The sequence below is a fragment of the Podarcis tiliguerta genome, assembly GCF_965153285.1.
Source record: "Podarcis tiliguerta genome assembly, chromosome: 7".
Lineage (NCBI taxonomy): Eukaryota > Metazoa > Chordata > Lepidosauria > Squamata > Lacertidae > Podarcis > Podarcis tiliguerta.
Genome location: NC_139540.1, coordinates 81,305,272 through 81,321,982, shown reverse-complemented (window position 1 = coordinate 81,321,982; position 16,711 = coordinate 81,305,272). Strand labels below are relative to the sequence as shown.

At 47.3% G+C, this 16,711-nt stretch overlaps 1 protein-coding gene and 1 long non-coding RNA gene across 5 annotated transcripts in view; both read right to left on the bottom strand.

Moving 5' to 3' along the window:
- The window catches only part of LOC310681248, a 57,999-nt gene that overhangs the window by 33,472 nt on the left and 7,816 nt on the right, over positions 1-16,711 (bottom strand). The window lies entirely within an intron of this gene.
- Positions 1-16,711, bottom strand: part of LOC310681153 (disintegrin and metalloproteinase domain-containing protein 2-like) — a 48,800-nt gene that overhangs the window by 27,897 nt on the left and 4,192 nt on the right. For all 4 annotated transcript variants that reach the window (XM_083448672.1, XM_083448674.1, XM_083448673.1 and 1 more), the window contains exons 3-9: positions 13,442-13,503; positions 10,081-10,159; positions 8,849-8,925; positions 6,805-6,994; positions 5,454-5,519; positions 3,320-3,391; positions 1,491-1,657 (exon numbers count right to left, since the gene is read on the bottom strand). In XM_083448672.1, the coding sequence (XP_083304798.1) occupies positions 1,491-1,657; positions 3,320-3,391; positions 5,454-5,519; positions 6,805-6,994; positions 8,849-8,925; positions 10,081-10,159; positions 13,442-13,503 (713 nt within the window). The remainder of the gene's footprint in view (positions 1-1,490; positions 1,658-3,319; positions 3,392-5,453; positions 5,520-6,804; positions 6,995-8,848; positions 8,926-10,080; positions 10,160-13,441; positions 13,504-16,711) is intronic.

Here is a 16,711-nt window from a genome sequence, read left to right as displayed (position 1 = left end):
CTCCGGAGGCTTCGCGTTGCTTTCCGACCCCTCTCACTCTCCAGGCTTCAAAGATAGCCGCCTGAAGCCTCCGCAGGCTTCGGGTTCCTTTCGCTGAAGCCAGGAAAGCAAGACTCTCCTGGCTTCAGGTTGTGGGGGAGGGAGAGCTGCGCAGCGCCCCTTCAGCGAAGCGGGAGGAGAAATGGAAGGGGCTCCGTTTCTCCTGCCGCTTCGATGAAGGGGCGCTGAGCAGAGAGGGGGAGAATTTTTTTTCTTGTTCTCCCCCTCTAAAACAAGGTGCGTCCTATGGTCGGGTGCGTCCTATAGAGTGAAAAATACGGTAGTTATCATTTTCTAGCTCATTGAGTTGTTAAACAAAAGAAAACATGTAGAGTCATCCCTCAGATCACCACGTAAGTATTTTTTTTAAAAAAAACTACTACATTTGGGATGATTTTTCAGTGGGAGGGGGGAATTCTGCACATGGAATGTGCAAACAACACATGTAAAATGTGAGCACATGCAAAACGGCTATATGAAGTGGACTAAACTGATGTGTCTGTCCCTAGTTTGCACAGCACTGCATTTTAATGGAAGGCTATGCTATTTATGGGGGACGCGGATGGCGCTGTGGGTTAAAGCCTCAGCGCCTAGGGCTTGCCGATCAAAAGGTCGGCGGTTCGAATCCCCGCGGCGGGGTGCGCTCCCGTTGTCCGGTCCCAGCGCCTGCCAACCTAGCAGTTCGAAAGCACTATCGGGTGCAAGTAGATAAATAGGGACCGCTTACTAGCGGGAAGGTAAACGGCGTTTCCGTGTGCGGCTCTGGCTCGCCAGAGCAGCGATGTCACGCTGGCCACGTGACCCGGAAGTGTCTTCGGACAGCGCTGGCCCCCGGCCTCTTGAGTGAGATGGGCGCACAACCCTAGAGTCTGTCAAGACTGGCCCGTACGGGCAGGGGTACCTTTACCTTTACCTTTATGCTATTGATATTTGCTACCTACTCTAAGGAAGAAATATTGTTGAAGGGCACAATGTTCTATGATAAATATTTCAGTAAAGGGTGAAAGCTATGGCTCAGGGGTGGAATGCCCGCTTTCCACGCAGAAGGTTCCAGACTCAATCCCCACCAGAAAGACGCCTCTCTGAAATGTTAGAGAACAACAACACTGACTTGGGCCCCACATTGTGGGTGCCCAGCACGCCCCACATCATGACGTCGTAGTGCAGGGCGTGAGCTCCAGCAGCGAGGCGACTGGACCCCTCCCACCCAAACTCCACACTTTCTTCCACCCTCTGCCCAAACTCAGTGGGCACGGGGCATGGTGCCCACGCCCCTGGCCCTGCATTTTGTGGGTGCCCAGCCCCGATATGTGAAACCTTGTGAGTGCTTGGGCACTCAGAGCCCCAGGGAGATAGTGCCTATGTTAGTGAGTCACTATCTCTCAGTGTAGATGAGTATGCATGCTATAGCAATATTAGAGTGCTCTATATGATAAAATATATCTCCTTACACTAACAGAAGTGCCAGATCATGAGGCCGTAGAACAAGATATGAATTTTTCCAGCGTAAAAATTTCCGTAGTAACACATCGGGCTCTCCTGATGTTGAGATTTTATTATGGTCCGTCCAGAACTCCAAAGAAGATAGAACAACTGTAATGTTAAGGCTAGAAAACATCTGAAAAGATGGAAAGAATGCAAGCTCAAATAAAGGCAGAGCAAAATACATGTTCAGCGGTTCCAACTTAATTTTTGAAGAATTCATCACAAAGATTTGGGTGATTGTAAGAGCCCGGTCCTAATTTGTGCCAGGGCTCACCAGTTTGCCATCACACATGCAAGAAGCCAGGGGCTCAGGGCTGGTGCGCCCATGAGGCAAATGAGGGGGTGGCCTCAGGGAGGCAGCCTCCAGACAGCTTGGGGGGGCATCACAGTGCACACATAGCGACACACACACTGTCCAGGTGCATGTCGATGGTGGGCAGCGAGTGGCGGCTGCTGTGACAAATAGAATCAGTCACCCACATCCTGGTATCAGATAATTCAATCTAAGCTTATTAATCCAAACTCTTCTAGGAGTGGCCATTCAGACAAATGTAAGCATTCAGGATGGGGGGGGGGGAATTAACATGGAGATAGTAGCCAGGTTCGGCAACATGAAATGAGGATTCATTTCAGGGAACGTAAGTGTTAGATGCAGGTTTCTGATGAATGATTTATTTATTTTTTGTACTGAACCCTACTGGAATCTTGTACATACGCCTATTCTTCTTCTTCTTCTTCTTCTTCTTCTTCTTCTTATTCTTATTATTATTATTATTTATACCCCGCCCATCTGGCTGGGTTTCCCCAGCCACTCAGGGCGGCTTTCAACAGAACATTAAAAACAGAATAAAACTTCAAACATTAAAAACTTCCCTAAACAGGGCTGCCTTCAGATGTCTTCTAAAAGTCAGATAGTTGTTTATTTCCTTGGCATCTGATGGGAGGGCATTCCGCAGGGCGGGTGCCACTACTGAGAAGGCCCTCTACCTGGTTCCCTGTAACTTCGCTTCTCACAGTGAGGGAACCGCCAGAAGGCCCTCAGCGGTGGACCTCAGTGTCTGGGCAGAACGATGGGGGTGGAGACACTCCTTCAGGTATACTGAGCCAAGGCTGTTTAGGGCTTTAAAGGTCAGCACCAACACTTTGAATTGTGCTCAGAAACGTACTGGGAGCCAATGTAGCTCTTTCAGGACTGGTGTTATATGGTCTCGGCAGCCACTCAGTAAAGGTTTGAGAATGAGACTTTCAGACTGCAGGCACATATAGATCCTTGGGCTCAAATGCTGTCCCCTCCCCATTCCTCTTATAGCGTGTCCACTTATGGTTTTAAACTAACTGGAGACTTCTGAACTGTGGAGGTTGGTTAGTTCGAACTATGGTTTGTTAACAAGTCAAGATCCCACACCAAAGTTTGATCCTGGTTTGTTTCAACAAACGGTACTTTTAACTAAACAGGGTTCCTCCACCCCACCTCATCCTGGTCCCAGTTCAGACATAAAAGAAACTCTGGTTAGTTTTAAATGGGAAGCAAGTAGCTTCTGATCTCCTTCTCATGGCTGTGCCAGAAGAGCGGAGGGGAATAAGGAGTGTGTGAACTCAAGGTTCACTGTTACTGAAGGTAAAGGGACCCCTGACCATTAGGTCCAGTCGCAGAAGACCTATCATCCAATGCTATGCAATTACTTTGCCAGAGCAGATGCTTGCAAGGCAAGGCTGTTAAGAGTGATAGCCAAGTGAAAACATCCAAGTGGCTCTTGTTAGTACGAAAGAAAAACAAAACATGGCAGTCACTTACACTGTTGACAAAACCAATAAGCTGTGCTATGCTGTCGGTTACAATTTCTTTGCTTCCACCCAAAAAGTTGTACTGGAGAGAAAAACAGTTGCGTGAATCATAGCAAAAATAAACAATAAAATAGACAATAGTTATGGTAGACTGCCAGTGTGTGCAACAGAACACTGGGTCATATGCAACTTGGTCTGAGAGCTGAACCAAACGTTGGGCCAACATATATGGTAAAGGGATGTGAAGTGCTTTGAATGCACTTAGAGCTCGCCTTTCAGTGCATGTGTGTCTGTAGGATAGCAGTGAATCAAACAACCTTAGCAGGGTGAGATGGTCTTCAGGGTCCTCAACAACCTCCTGCCATGCTTGAATTGCAGTCTACTGCTAATAGGCTAAGTGAGTATACGGTGTTATCTCATTTTATACTCAGTAGTAGCCCTGCAAACCAGATTAGACTGAGAGAAAATGGCTAGACCCTATATGCCAAATCTCACCATCTAAGACCAACACTCTATCCTCTACACCAGTGGTTTCCAACCCATGTGCCATGGCACCCTGGGGTGCCCAAAAGATGGCCAGGGGTGCCGAAGGCAACACTGGCCTCTGTCCCTCTTTCCTTCCTTCCTTCCTTCCCTCCTCCTCTGATGCCCTCTTGCGTCTCTGCCTCCCAAAGGAGGAGCTGCTTGCTGCAGCAACCCTGGCTACAAGCTCCACAGGCGAATAGTGTGACCTAGGCGTCCACTGCTTCAGGAACTCGCCGCAACCAATCTACGCCAATCTGCTGCCCTTAATCTACTGGCAGAACCTATTTGGTGTTTCGCAACTTTCTGACTAGCTGCAGGACCTTAGCTAGACCTAGCAGAGTACACGCAGAATCCACGGAAGCAATTGGCGACTTGGCTGCAGATAGGATAGACGAAGCAGGAACCAGGAACTTGTAGTTAGGTCTTTATTATATAGAGTGGACTATTTACAGGAACAGAACACGGATCTCTAGCTAGCTCTCTCTGACACGACTCACAACTCCTACACTCACTGACACACTGAACCACAAACTACCAGTTAGTAGGCCACTAATTATCACTCCCTTGAGAGAGCTTGACCAGTCAGGGAGCTGTCTCCATGCCTCTGTTATCACCAGGCAGACTTCTTCAGATTGCCTTCTGGCTGTCTGCCAAACCTTAATTGACTCTGTGTGAGTAGCTGCACATACACAAATTCTCAACAAATGGTGCCTCTGAGGCTGGCCAGGGGATGCTGGTTGCCAGGAGCTGAGGTAGCTTCGGAGTAAGCAAGCAAGTAGGTGAGAGAGCTCAGCCCTTACTGCTCAGAATGGACGAATAAGTAGGAAGCCAGGCAGGTAGGCGCCATGCAGACCTTTCTTGTGCTTGCTGTATGCAATGCCTTCCTGGGAGCTGAGTGCCCAGTGCCAAAGGGAGCCTTTCCACCCTGCAGGCTTGGCGCAACCCACAGCAGCCTCCTAAGGTGAGTATGGTGCTGGCCTCACGTTCACCTTTGGCCAATGTCCATTGGGCTGCTAAGGCTGGGGGTATCCTCTTCCCAGGGCCTCTTTGGGGTGGTTCAGAGACCAGGGGCAGTGGCGGCAGCTGCCTGGAGGACTCCCAAGAAGAGGAGGCTGAGGGATTACTCCACAAGGGAAGGTGTTCAAAAAGGGGTGAGAGGCTGCAGGCAAGGGGTGACATAACTTGGCTTCTGAGGCTTGGGGTGTGTTTCCCCACAGGGCAGCCGCAGAAAGAATGTACTGTATTTTTTGCTCTATAAGACTCACTTTTTCCCTCCTAAAAAGTAAGGGGAAATGTGTGTGCGTCTTATGGAGCGAATGCAGGCTGTGCAGCTGTCACAGAAGTCAGAACAGCAAGAGAGATTGCTGCTTTTGCTGCGCAGCGATCCCTCTTGCTGTTCTGGCTTCTGAGATTCAGAATATTTTTTTTCTTATTTTCCTCCTCCAAAAACTAGGTGCGTCTTGTGGTCTGGTGCATCTTATAGAGCAAAAAATACGGTAGTTGGTCAAGGGAGCATGGACTCAAAAAGGCTGAAAACCTCTGCACAACACCATGCTGGTTCAATGAATTGCCCTTGTTAGCATTCCAAGAAGATGTGTTTCTCATGGTCAGTAACTTACCAAACCCTTATCCAAAACGATATATATTTCTATGTATCTGTGTATTTTAGTGACATCTGACAGTGGCTGAGGAAAGACAAAATAAATCACATTTAGTAATAATTTTTGTATTTTGGTCCCTGGAGTTTTTATACAAAATGGGTTAACGTTAGCAGCAGATTACTAGAACAAAGCCTGCATCAAGCTGCTCCACTGAAAAAAAATCACTTCAAAAGCTGTGCTTTTGCCCAGTTCACCTAACAGTGGTTCTCACTTTCCCAATTTATTCATCTACAGAAAATCTCTCCAGAATAGGCACCAATGCACTCAAGTCCCATTGCTGTTTAAGGGTTTCAGCAGAGGAGTGTGGATAACGTTTAAAAAATCCAAAGCCGCATTCGGAAAATATGCACAGCTGTGCCCAGAAAGGTGCTTTGATACGGTTTAGCATTAGGGTTTGATGTTTGGAGGCAAGCAGGTATTGGTCAAGACATGAAGATGAGAGTCAAGCAAGAGGGCCATCAAGTCCACCTGATGGTATTATTGTTTCTTACATTTATTCACCATTTACAAGAGAAAATGTCTTAAGGCGTCATAAAAAGGATACAAGTACAGATGTTTAAAACAAATATCAAAAAGAAAAATAAACTGGAAGTGTTCATTCTGCAATACTATAGAAAGGATAAGTCCTATGCCACACTACTAAGAGATGAACACCACAACCAGCTATACAATATGACCCCAATTCGGGATCAAATTAAACCTAAAAGTTTAAAATGGTGGTGCCATGCCATGTGCACCTCCCTGAAGACAACATTCCACAACTGAGGAGTCACCAGTGAAAAGTCCCATTTTCAGGTTGCCACTATCTGCACTAACCTCAGACAGGGCCCACTAAGAAGGGCCTCGGGTGAGAAACACAGGTAGATGCTCAGGATGGCCCCACTCTGCTCTATTGGGGATGGAATCATTCTGGGGGCATCAGCACTGAGGGCTGGGCTGGCATACCTCCGCCCAGTGCGCGTGCACCCTCCCCCCACCTGGCAGATGCACACACACACCCTCCTGGACGCCAGCAACCAATGCTATGCCACTGCCTTTTTCTGTTCTTTTTAATTTTTAAAAACTTATTCTCCATATCCTGTGTACAGGTACATCACAGACATCCAGTATAGGTAAGTTATGGAATGAGCATACAAAGGAAAATACACCTTTCCCCACCCCAGTAGCTATTGTCTATTTATTGCATTGCATCTGTATTGTAAGCCTACTAACCCAAGTTCTCAGGGAGGACTCCAAACAAAAAATGAATATTGGTGGTAATCACTCCTAAAGGCCAGTTTAAGAAGGCAAGAAACCTCTTAGCACTTACCGCATTATCTGAGAGCAACTTATAAGGCATGCCCTCGCTCCCCGGTTGTCTTTCTGTAGATGGCAAATCTTCTCTCCTAAGTAGACTCTGGAGGTTTTTGTTGTTTATTTGATAAATCAGGTGCTCAAAATTAGCCGAGTCTTTCAAATGCTCAACTCCATAGCTGACATTCTCAAACTGCAACAGCCCTCTGGAAAGAATAGAAAGTACTAGCCAAGGTTCAAGGAGACTGTAGGAAAAGTGAGCTTAAAGCTAAAGGGAGTCCTGACCGTTAGGTCCAGTCACGGACAACTCTGGGTTTGCGGCGCTCATCTTGCTTTATTGGCCAAGGGAGCTGGCATACAGCTTCTGGGTCACTGTGGCCAGCATGACTGAGCCGCTTCTGGCAAACCAGAGCAGCGCACGGAAACGCTTTTTACCTTCCTGCTGGAGTGGTGCCTATTTATCTATTTGCATTTTGACATGCTTTTGAACTGCTAGGTTGGCAGGAGCAGCGACTGAGCAACGGGAGCTCACCCCGTCGCGGGGATTCGAATCGCCGACCTTCTGATCGGCAAGTCCTAGGCTCTGTGGTTTAGATCACAGCGCCACCCGCGTCCCTCAAACTAACCTCAAACTCGTGGGATGCTAAGAATGTCTTTCATAACTCCCTTTTCGCTCTGAGCACACAATACCCTACCTCACATGCAGTGGCTTCTTGATTGCTCCCAGAGTCAAAACAAACTCCCATTCCTTATCTGGCACCTCTCCTCCACTTCTCGGTGCTCATGCCCCAAGAAAAACCGTCCATGACTCACTTTGAACACCCTCAGCCCCTTGAACACATTCTGCTCCACCCTTTCCCCTTGGCTGCCCTTTGATGATGCTGACCCTCTCTCTCCCTTTGAAAACTAAGGGCTGAGCAACACTTATCTTTGGTCCCACTCTTTCAGGCAGAGGTCCAGGGCCCACGCTTTAACACTCTGTGACAGAGCAGTTTGTCAGAAAAAAAACACTTGTTAAAGCTGAATCAGTGCAAACATCCATTTGGGTTTTCCACTGATTGACATTTGCTCCAGTTGAGCTTTAAAGAGTGTGTTTTCACAGGGAATGCTCCAGAGCAGGCTTCCTCAAACTCGCCCCCCCCCAGATGTTTTGAGACTACAATTGCCATCCCACTGGTCCTGCTAGCTAGGGATCATGGGAGTTGTAGGCCAAAAACATCTGGAGGGCCGAGTTTGAGGAAGCCTGCGCCAGAGCTAGAAACAGGTGCTCAGACACAGAGCTTTAAATTGTGGGCTGTGCCAGGAAAGAGCGGAGGAAAGATAAGTGTGGATAAGCCCTAAATTATTCCAAGAAGACATTACACTGGTACCTCTGGATGCGAACAGGATCTGTTCCGGAGCCCCGTTTGCATCCTGAAAGTAGCGATTAGCTGCTACTGCACATGTGCGTCTGCGCATGTGTGAGCGGCAAAACCAGGAAGTAATGCGCTCCGTTACTTCCGGGTCGCCACAGAGCGCAACCCGAAAATGCTCAACCCGAAGCTACTTCAACCCGAGGTATGAATGTATAGAGAAGGAAACGGCTGGCATAAGGGCTGCCGATTAATCCCTGGAGTCTGCTAGCCCTGTGTTTGGGCGCACAGTATCTTAGGGTGCTGGCCATCTCCTCCAGATACCTCATTCAGGGACAGGGGTATTTAGCTGTCTACTGGAATGCTTAAGCAGGGCCTCCTGCACTTATGCTCAACCTGCATGTTTGTAAATAAACTCAAATATTACAAAACACAAGTAAGTCTCCAGTGATTTCCTTCCAAAGGAAACCAAACCTGGGTAGGCACCACACCTGGGAACTTTCCACTGCTCAGAGAAGAGCAAATATATTGGGCTCTTGCAAACTTCCACTGAAGAAAGTCAGGAGTGTGAAACACAAGGATGGGGATGGGAGAGACAGGACATATACTGCATGTATTTTTGTGAAACATCTGGTGCCTGGATTATGCCGGAGACAGGTCGCTGCTAGGCTTGACAGATAATTGACTTAGGCTGTTGGAATCTCTTACCTGAGCCCATGACAGGTGCTGAGTATTGCAACAGAGTTTGGGAACCCTTGTATGTATCCTTGATAGAAGCATTCACCCTAAAGTTATTTTTTAAAATGAGAAAAAAGCAATTGATGCAGCATTTACACAATTGAATTTCTCTATCAACTAGGCTTACATGCAGTTTTTAACCCTCCCCCTCCTGCCGCACAGTTTCAATTCCCCCAGAATTGTGCTTCTAACCATCTTCCATCCATTCAAGTCGATGTGCCAGTGATAGCTTGTCTTAGAAAGAGAGAGCCTAGCCACAGTTATTTGTGCTGTTCAAGGGAATTACTATTATCTATCAAATGTGTGCACGCCATCTGAGGATCACAGGGCAGTTTTCAATGTAAAAATACAAAAATAGATTATTGTAGTAACAAGCAAAAACAGTAACTACCACCCACCGTTTAAAAGGCCATAGATTGTTTAATCAGCCAAAGGCCTGGGAGAAGAGGAATATGTTCTTGCCTGGCCCCCAGAGATATGTAATAAAGGTGCCTTCCTGGGAGAGCCTTTCATAAGCAGGGAGCCACCCCAGCCATTCTCATATTGCGGCCCTCTAGGTAAAGGTAAAGGACACCTGGATGGCAGCTATGGGATGTGGCGCTCATCTTGCTTCAGGCTGAGGGAGCCGGCGTTTGTCTGTAGATAACTTTCTGGGTCATGTGGCCAGCATGACTAAACTGCTACTGGCACAACAGAAACATCGTGATGGAAGCCAGAGCGCACAGAAATGCCCTTTACTTTCCTGCCACAGTGGTACCTATGTATCTACTTGCACTGGTGTGCTTTTGAACTGCTAAGTTGGCAGAAGCTAAGTCAGAGACGTGGGATTTTCCTCACACTCACTTCGTGCTATGGCATCTCCCCACCCCCTGCCCCGCTCCCCGCCGCCTTCAAGTTTGCAAAACCAACACTTCCTTTCTGTTTGTTTCTTAATGACTTACCTGCCAGGGAATTATCCATTGGGGAAAAACAGGGTTAGCCTGTATTTTACATTGCTTTTTGGGGGTGGGGGTGGGGGGTGGGGCAGAATCTTGCATGCAGGAATTTAGGAGAGTCATGGTACTCCACACACCCATAACAATATTGCCTCAAAATTCTGTACACTGCTTGGGAGGTGATGCATCTGACAAGTGGTGTACAAACACTTAAAATCAATCAATAAATGCCTGAAATGACATGCAAACACAATTAAAAAGCTTTACCTGAATATGTGGGGAACTGGGATTAACAAAGCCTCCTCGGTTGTACGTATAAACCCAAAAGTCATTGGGCAAAAATGTTCTGTGAAGAAAAGAACAAAATGATATTTACGTTGGCACTGCAAAAAGACTCACAGACTGCCCTCTGGGAAAAGTCTCATAGGGTTGGGTTGAAGAGGTAACTAATGAAGATCCCCTAGAACGCTGCACTTTGTCTTTGTCAGCTAGCAAGCTGAGGAACAGAAACAGGGGATGCTTCTGAAATATGCTGGCAGTGCTAAGTGGAGAGGCACAGCATTCATAAATACTAGTAGCAAACTGCCTATCACAATGATGGAGGCCCAGCTCTTTACTGCAGTGCTTCCCATAAGTGAGGCTCAGATCACCTTGGGAAGTTGTGGGCTCTCTCTCATTGGGGGTTTCTAAGCAGAGCAGTGGCGTAGCGTGGGGGGTGCAGGGGGGGCCGGCCGCACCAGGCGCAACATCTGGGGGGGGGGGCGCTCGCACTCGCAGCTCTCTGCCCCTACCTGGCTCACTCACTCTCTCTCACTGCAGTGCTGGCTGTGCGAATCCGATCTGAGCCGCCGGGTTGCCGCCCACTGTGGAGGGGAGGGTGCCAGGCGTGCGGTGCGGTGCGGAGAGAGAGAGAGCGAGGGACTATCTGGGGGAGGGACAGTGCAGCGGGGGGCACAAATTACTTGCCTTGCCCTGGGTTAGGGGGCGCAAATTACTTGCCTTGCCCCGGGTGCTGACAACCCAAGCAACACCACTGAAGCAGAGGGTGAATGGCCCTCTGTCATGGATGCTTTAGCTGAGATCCCTGCGCTGCAGGGGGTTGGACTAGATGACCCAAGGGTCCCATCCAACTCAACAATTCCATGATTCTATGATTACACAGTGTCAGGGAATGGAGGGAAGGTTCTTCTGACCACAATGTTGTCTCCCTTTGCAGTGGTTTGCTTGTCCTCCCACTGGATTGAGTGGTAACCATTAATTTCCATAGAATAAATCCAAGGGTTGTTCTCAAGAGACACCATAGGGGGTGCTGAACTAAATATTTTATTGACTTTTGATGTCCTTGGCAATTAATAAGCAATGTAGTCTGAGTGTTATTTCTTTATTGCTATTATTATATTTGTTTTATACGAAACCAATAAAACATGTTTTTTTTATTATTTTTAAGGAAAAAGAAAGCATCAAAGTAGTTGGTGTCCACATAGTCCTCTCTTGACTTCTGTTTCCAGGTCACACTAAAGCATAACAGTATGTTGGAATTGTGGAATGACATTTTGGAAGCTGGCGTTTAAAGAGAGAAATAGGAATAACAGCATAAATTATAATCCAGGCTGGCTCCAGAATTTGGGGGGAGGGCCAGAATCTCACATGAACTTTAGGCCTTTCTCTCAGGACCCAGTTCCCCTCTCTAAGGAGGCTTCTCCCATGTCATCGCTCTCTTCTTTTCAGTGCCTTTTAGATTCATCCATTTTTAATCATTGCTGGAATGGGAAGTTCAATTGGGAAGTTCCATTGTTATTTATGTGTTGTCATTTTTTATTGTGTTACTACTACTACTACCGTAGATTCCAGCATATAAGACGACTTTTTAACCCCAGAAAAGAGGTTAAAAAGTCAGGGGTCGTCTTATACGCCGGGTATGGGCGGCACGGAGTGGAGCCCACCTGCTGCCGCTGCTGCGGAAGCTCCGAAGCAGCAGCAGCCTGCGACAGGGTCCGCTCTGCGCCAGGAGAAAGCCATCTGGCGCGGAGCCCGCCCACTGCTGCTTCAGAAGCAGCAGCAGCCGGCAGCGCTCTCCGCTCTGCGCGGGAGGCTTTCTCCTGGCGCAGAGCTGCCCAGTGTTTTAGGCAACTGGGCTTATAAGACGAACCTCCAAATTGCAGCTGCCAATTTGGGGAGTCGTCTAATACGCCCAGTCGCCTAATACGCCGGAATCTATGGTACTATTGGGCTTCTTTGATCCCTTGTAAACCAGTGTTCTCGAAGCTACAAACATGAACCTGACCAAACTGCGGGTGGCAGTGGAAGACAGGAGTGCCTGGCGTGCTCTGGTCCATGGGGTCACGAAGAGTCGGACACGACTGAACGACTAAACAACAACAACAACAACAAACCATTCCGGGAGCTTGCTGCTGAACAGTTTGGGTAAGATACTTTCTAAGAAATAGACAAATAAATCTTTTGTGGGGCGCTTTTGCCTAGAGCAGGCATGGTGCATAAACTGAGAATTCTCATACTGCCTCTGACCTTCTGGATAGTTCTGAGCAAAATAAGACCAGTGGCCCTGTTGAGGTAGTAGTGGACTAGAAAAGGCCCAACCTGATCACCTTCTGGAGCTAGCCATTATGGGCGCCTGAAATCAAAACCAGGAGCAGATTAGTAAGTGGCCTGGGTCACGTGTCATGCTAAGACAAGCCATGGTTCTCCAGGGTTTCAGACGGGTCTCTGCCTAGAGACACTGGAGACTGAACTTGTGACCTTCTCCATGCACAGCGCATGCTCTGCCACTGAGCTACAGCCTCCCCATTGTGGGAAGGTTTGCTTTAGCAGAGTTAAACAATCCCCTTTATAAGTTTATGCAGCGATCAGCTTGTCGCTGACTCGTCTGAGTTCTACTAATAAAGATGCCTTCCTGGTTAAAATTCCCTTTGAATCCCTCTTAAAGAATATGGACATGAATCTGAATCATATTAATATAACGCTATTTTACTCTCGGGATGCGGGTGGCGCTGTGGGTTAAAGCCTCAGTGCCTAGGGCTTGCCGATCGAAAGGTCGGCGGTTCGAATCCCCGCGGCGGGGTGCACTCCCGTTGCTCGGTCCCAGCGCCTGCCAACCTAGCAGTTCGAAAGCACCCCCGGGTGGAAGTAGATAAATAGGGACCGCTTACTAGCGGGAAGGTAAACGGCGTTTCCGTGTGCGGCTCTGGCTCGCCAGAGCAGCGATGTCACGCTGGCCACGTGACCCGGAAGTGTCTTCAGACAGCGCTGGCCCTTGGCCTCTTTAAGTGAGATGGGCGCACAACCCTAGAGTCTGTCAAGACTGGCCCGTATGGGCAGGGGTACCTTTACCTTTATTTTACTCTCAGATTCATTCAGGTTTACAGAACTGTACCTGAAGGCAGGCTTAGGTTACATAACAAGCAAATAAACTATACCAGAGGGAAGTTGGTCCTGAGGCGACTGCAGCTGAGCAGTTATCTTTCAAAACTACCAGCAACCGACAAACTGGTTGTCACAGCAACTGGTTAGAACATGGAGGCCGTCAGTCCTCTGTTGGAATGTCGCACTTGGCTGCACCTTTACATCCCACACCCAGAAGCCAAAGGGTTAAGACTAGGGGGTCACTTACTGTTGCTGCAGGTGAATTGTGTACGTCTTCTTTTTTATTGTAATAATGTAAGTCTGTGTGCTCTGGACAATTCAAAACAAAACAAAACAAAACAAAACAATCAATCAATAAATCAATAAATCAGAAGAGTATGTTGAAACAGAATTTTTACAAATGAAATGAACAGTCTTTATTGAAATGTATTTGATGATGGCAGAAAAGCTATGGCAGGGATTGGCTGAGCCTCTTTATCTCAGGAGGACTGCCTGAGAAGAGCCTGAAGGGTCCTGCCTGGCCTCTTTCCACCAGCCTTGAGGCGGGGACTGAAGGGCTCTTAAGGACTGCTGCTGCTGCTGTCCGGCGATTGGCTAAGCCAGGGCTATTGACTGTCTGGTTCTGAAGTGCCCTCTCCAATTCCATGAAGTCTGGACAGCCCCATGGTTTTCCCCGGAGCTGGGAGTGATGAAACAATCACTGAGACAGCTAGAGCGCCGGTGGCAGAAACCTCATCTTGAATCAGACCGGACACAGGTTAGAGCTCAATGTTGAGCCTACCAAGTGGCGACGGCGACGGCAAAGAGGACTTTCTTCACCGCCTCTATTGCATCTGCAGAAAATAGCAGAAGGAGACTCTTTCAGGTGGTTCACAATTTAACAGAACCACCTTTGTCATTGTTGTTTAGTCGTTCAGTCGTGTCCGACTCTTCGTGACCCCATGGACCAGAGCACGCCAGGCACTTCTGTCTTCCACTGCCACCCGCAGTTTGGTCAGATTCATGTTTGTAGCTTCGAGAACACTGTCTAACCATCTCGTCCTCTGTCATCCCCTTCTCCTTGTGCCCTCCATCTTTCCCAACATCAAGGTCTTTTCCAGTGAGTCTTCTCTTCTCATGAGGTGGCCAAAGTATTGGAGCCTCAGCTTCACGATCTGTCCTTCCAGTGAGCACTCAGGGCTGATTTCCTTAAGAATGGATGCGTTTGATCTTCTTGCAGTCCATGGGACTCTCAAGAGTCTCCTCCAGCACCATAATTCAAAAGCGTCAATTCTTCGGCGATCAGCCTTCTTTATGGTCCAGCTCTCACTTCCATACATCACTACTGGGAAAACCATAGCTTTTACTATACGGACCTTTGTTGGCAAGGTGATGTCTCTACTTTTTAGAATGCTATCTAGGTTTGCCATTGCTTTCCTCCCTAGAAGCAGGCGTCTCTTAATTTCGTGGCTGCTGTCACCATCTGCAGTGATCATGGAACCCAAGAAAGTAAAATCTCTCACTGCCTCCATTTCCTCCCCTTCTATTTGCCAGGAGGTGATGGGACCAGTGGCCATGATCTTCGTTTTTTTGATGTTGAGCTTCAGACCATATTTTGTGCTCTCCTCTTTCACCCTCAATAAAAGGTTTTTTAATTCCTCCTCACTTTCTGCCATCAAGGTTGTGTCATCTGCATATCTGAGGTTGTTGATATTTCTTCCAGCAATCTTAATTCCGGCTAGGGATTCATCCAGCCCAGCCTTTCGCATGATGAATTCTGCATATAAGTTAAATAAGCAGGGAGACAAAATACAGCCTTGTCGTACTCCTTTCCCAATTTTGAACCAATCAGTTGTTCCATATCCAGTTCTAACTGTAGCTTCTTGTCCCACATAGAGATTTCTCAGGAGACAGATGAGGTGATCAGGCACTCCCATTTCTTTAAGAACTTGCCATAGTTTGCTGTGATCGACACAGTCAAAGGCTTTTGCATAGTCAATGAAGCAGAAGTAGATGTCTTTCTGGAACTCTCTAGCTTTCTCCATAATCCAGCGCATGTTTGCAATTTGGTCTCTGGTTCCTCTGCCCCTTCTAAATCCAGCTTGCACTTCTGGGAGTTCTCGGTCCACATACTGCTTGAGCCTTCCTTGAAGAATTTTAAGCATAACCTTGCTAGCGTGTGAAATGAGTGCAATTGTGCGGTAGTTGGAGCATTCTTTAGCACTGCCCTTCTTTGGGATTGGGATGTAGACTGACCTTCTCCAATCTTCTGGCCACTGCTGAGTTTTCCAAACTTGCTGGCATATTGAGTGTAGCACCTTAACAGCATCATCTTTTAAAATTTTAAATAGTTCAGCTGGAATACCATCACTTCCACTGGCCTTGTTATTTGCAATGCTTTCTAAGGCCCATTTGACTTCACTCTCCAGGATGTCTGGCTCAAGGTCAGTAACCACACTACCTGGGGTGTACGAGACATCCATATCTTTCTGGTATAATTCCTCTGTGTATTCTTGCCACCTCTTCTTGATGTCTTCTGCTTCTGTTAGGTCCTTACCACTTTTGTCCTTTATTATGGTAATCTTTGAACGAAATGTTCCTTTCATATCTCCAATTTTCTTGAACAGATCTCTGGTTCTTCCCATTCTGTTGTTTTCCTCTATTTCTTTGCATTGCTCATTTAAGAAGGCCTTCTTGTCTCTCCTTGCTATTTTTTGGAATTCTGCATTCAATTTCCTGTATCTTTCTCTATCTCCCTCGCATTTTGCTTGCCTTCTCTCCTCCGCTATTTGTAGGGCCTCATTGGACAGCCACTTTGCTTTCTTGCATTTCCTTTTCATTGGGATGGTTTTCGTTGCTGCCTCCTGTATAATGTTTCGAGCCTCCATCCATAGTTCTTCAGGCACTCTGTCCAGCAATTCTAAATCCTTAAACCTGTTCCTCACTTCCACTGTGTATTCATAAGGGATTTGGTTTAGATTGTATCTTACCGGCCCAGTGGTTTTTCCTACTTTCTTCAGTTTAAGCTTGAATTTTGCTATAAGAAGCTGATGATCTGAGCCACAGTCAGCTCCAGGTCTTGTTTTTGCTGACTGTATAGAGCTTCTCCATCTTTGGCTGCAGAGAATATAATCAATCTGATTTCGATGCTGCCCATCTGGTGATGTCCATGTGTAGAGTCGTCTCTTGTGTTGTTGGAAAAGAGTGTTTGTGATGACCAGCTTGTTCTCTTGACAGAACTCTATTAGCCTTTGCCCTGCTTCGTTTTGAATTCCAAGACCAAATTTGCCAGTTGTTCCTTTTATCTCTTGATTCCCTACTTTAGCATTCCAATCCCCTATAATGAGAAGAACATCCTTCTTTGGTGTCACTTCTATAAGCTGTTGTAAGTCTTCATAGAATTGGTCAATTTCAGTTTCTTCAGCACCAGTAGTTGGTGCGTAAACTTGGATTACTGTGATGTTAAAAGGTCTGCCTTGGATTCGTATCGAGATCATTCTATCATTTTTGAGATTGCATCCCAGTACAGCTTTTGCCA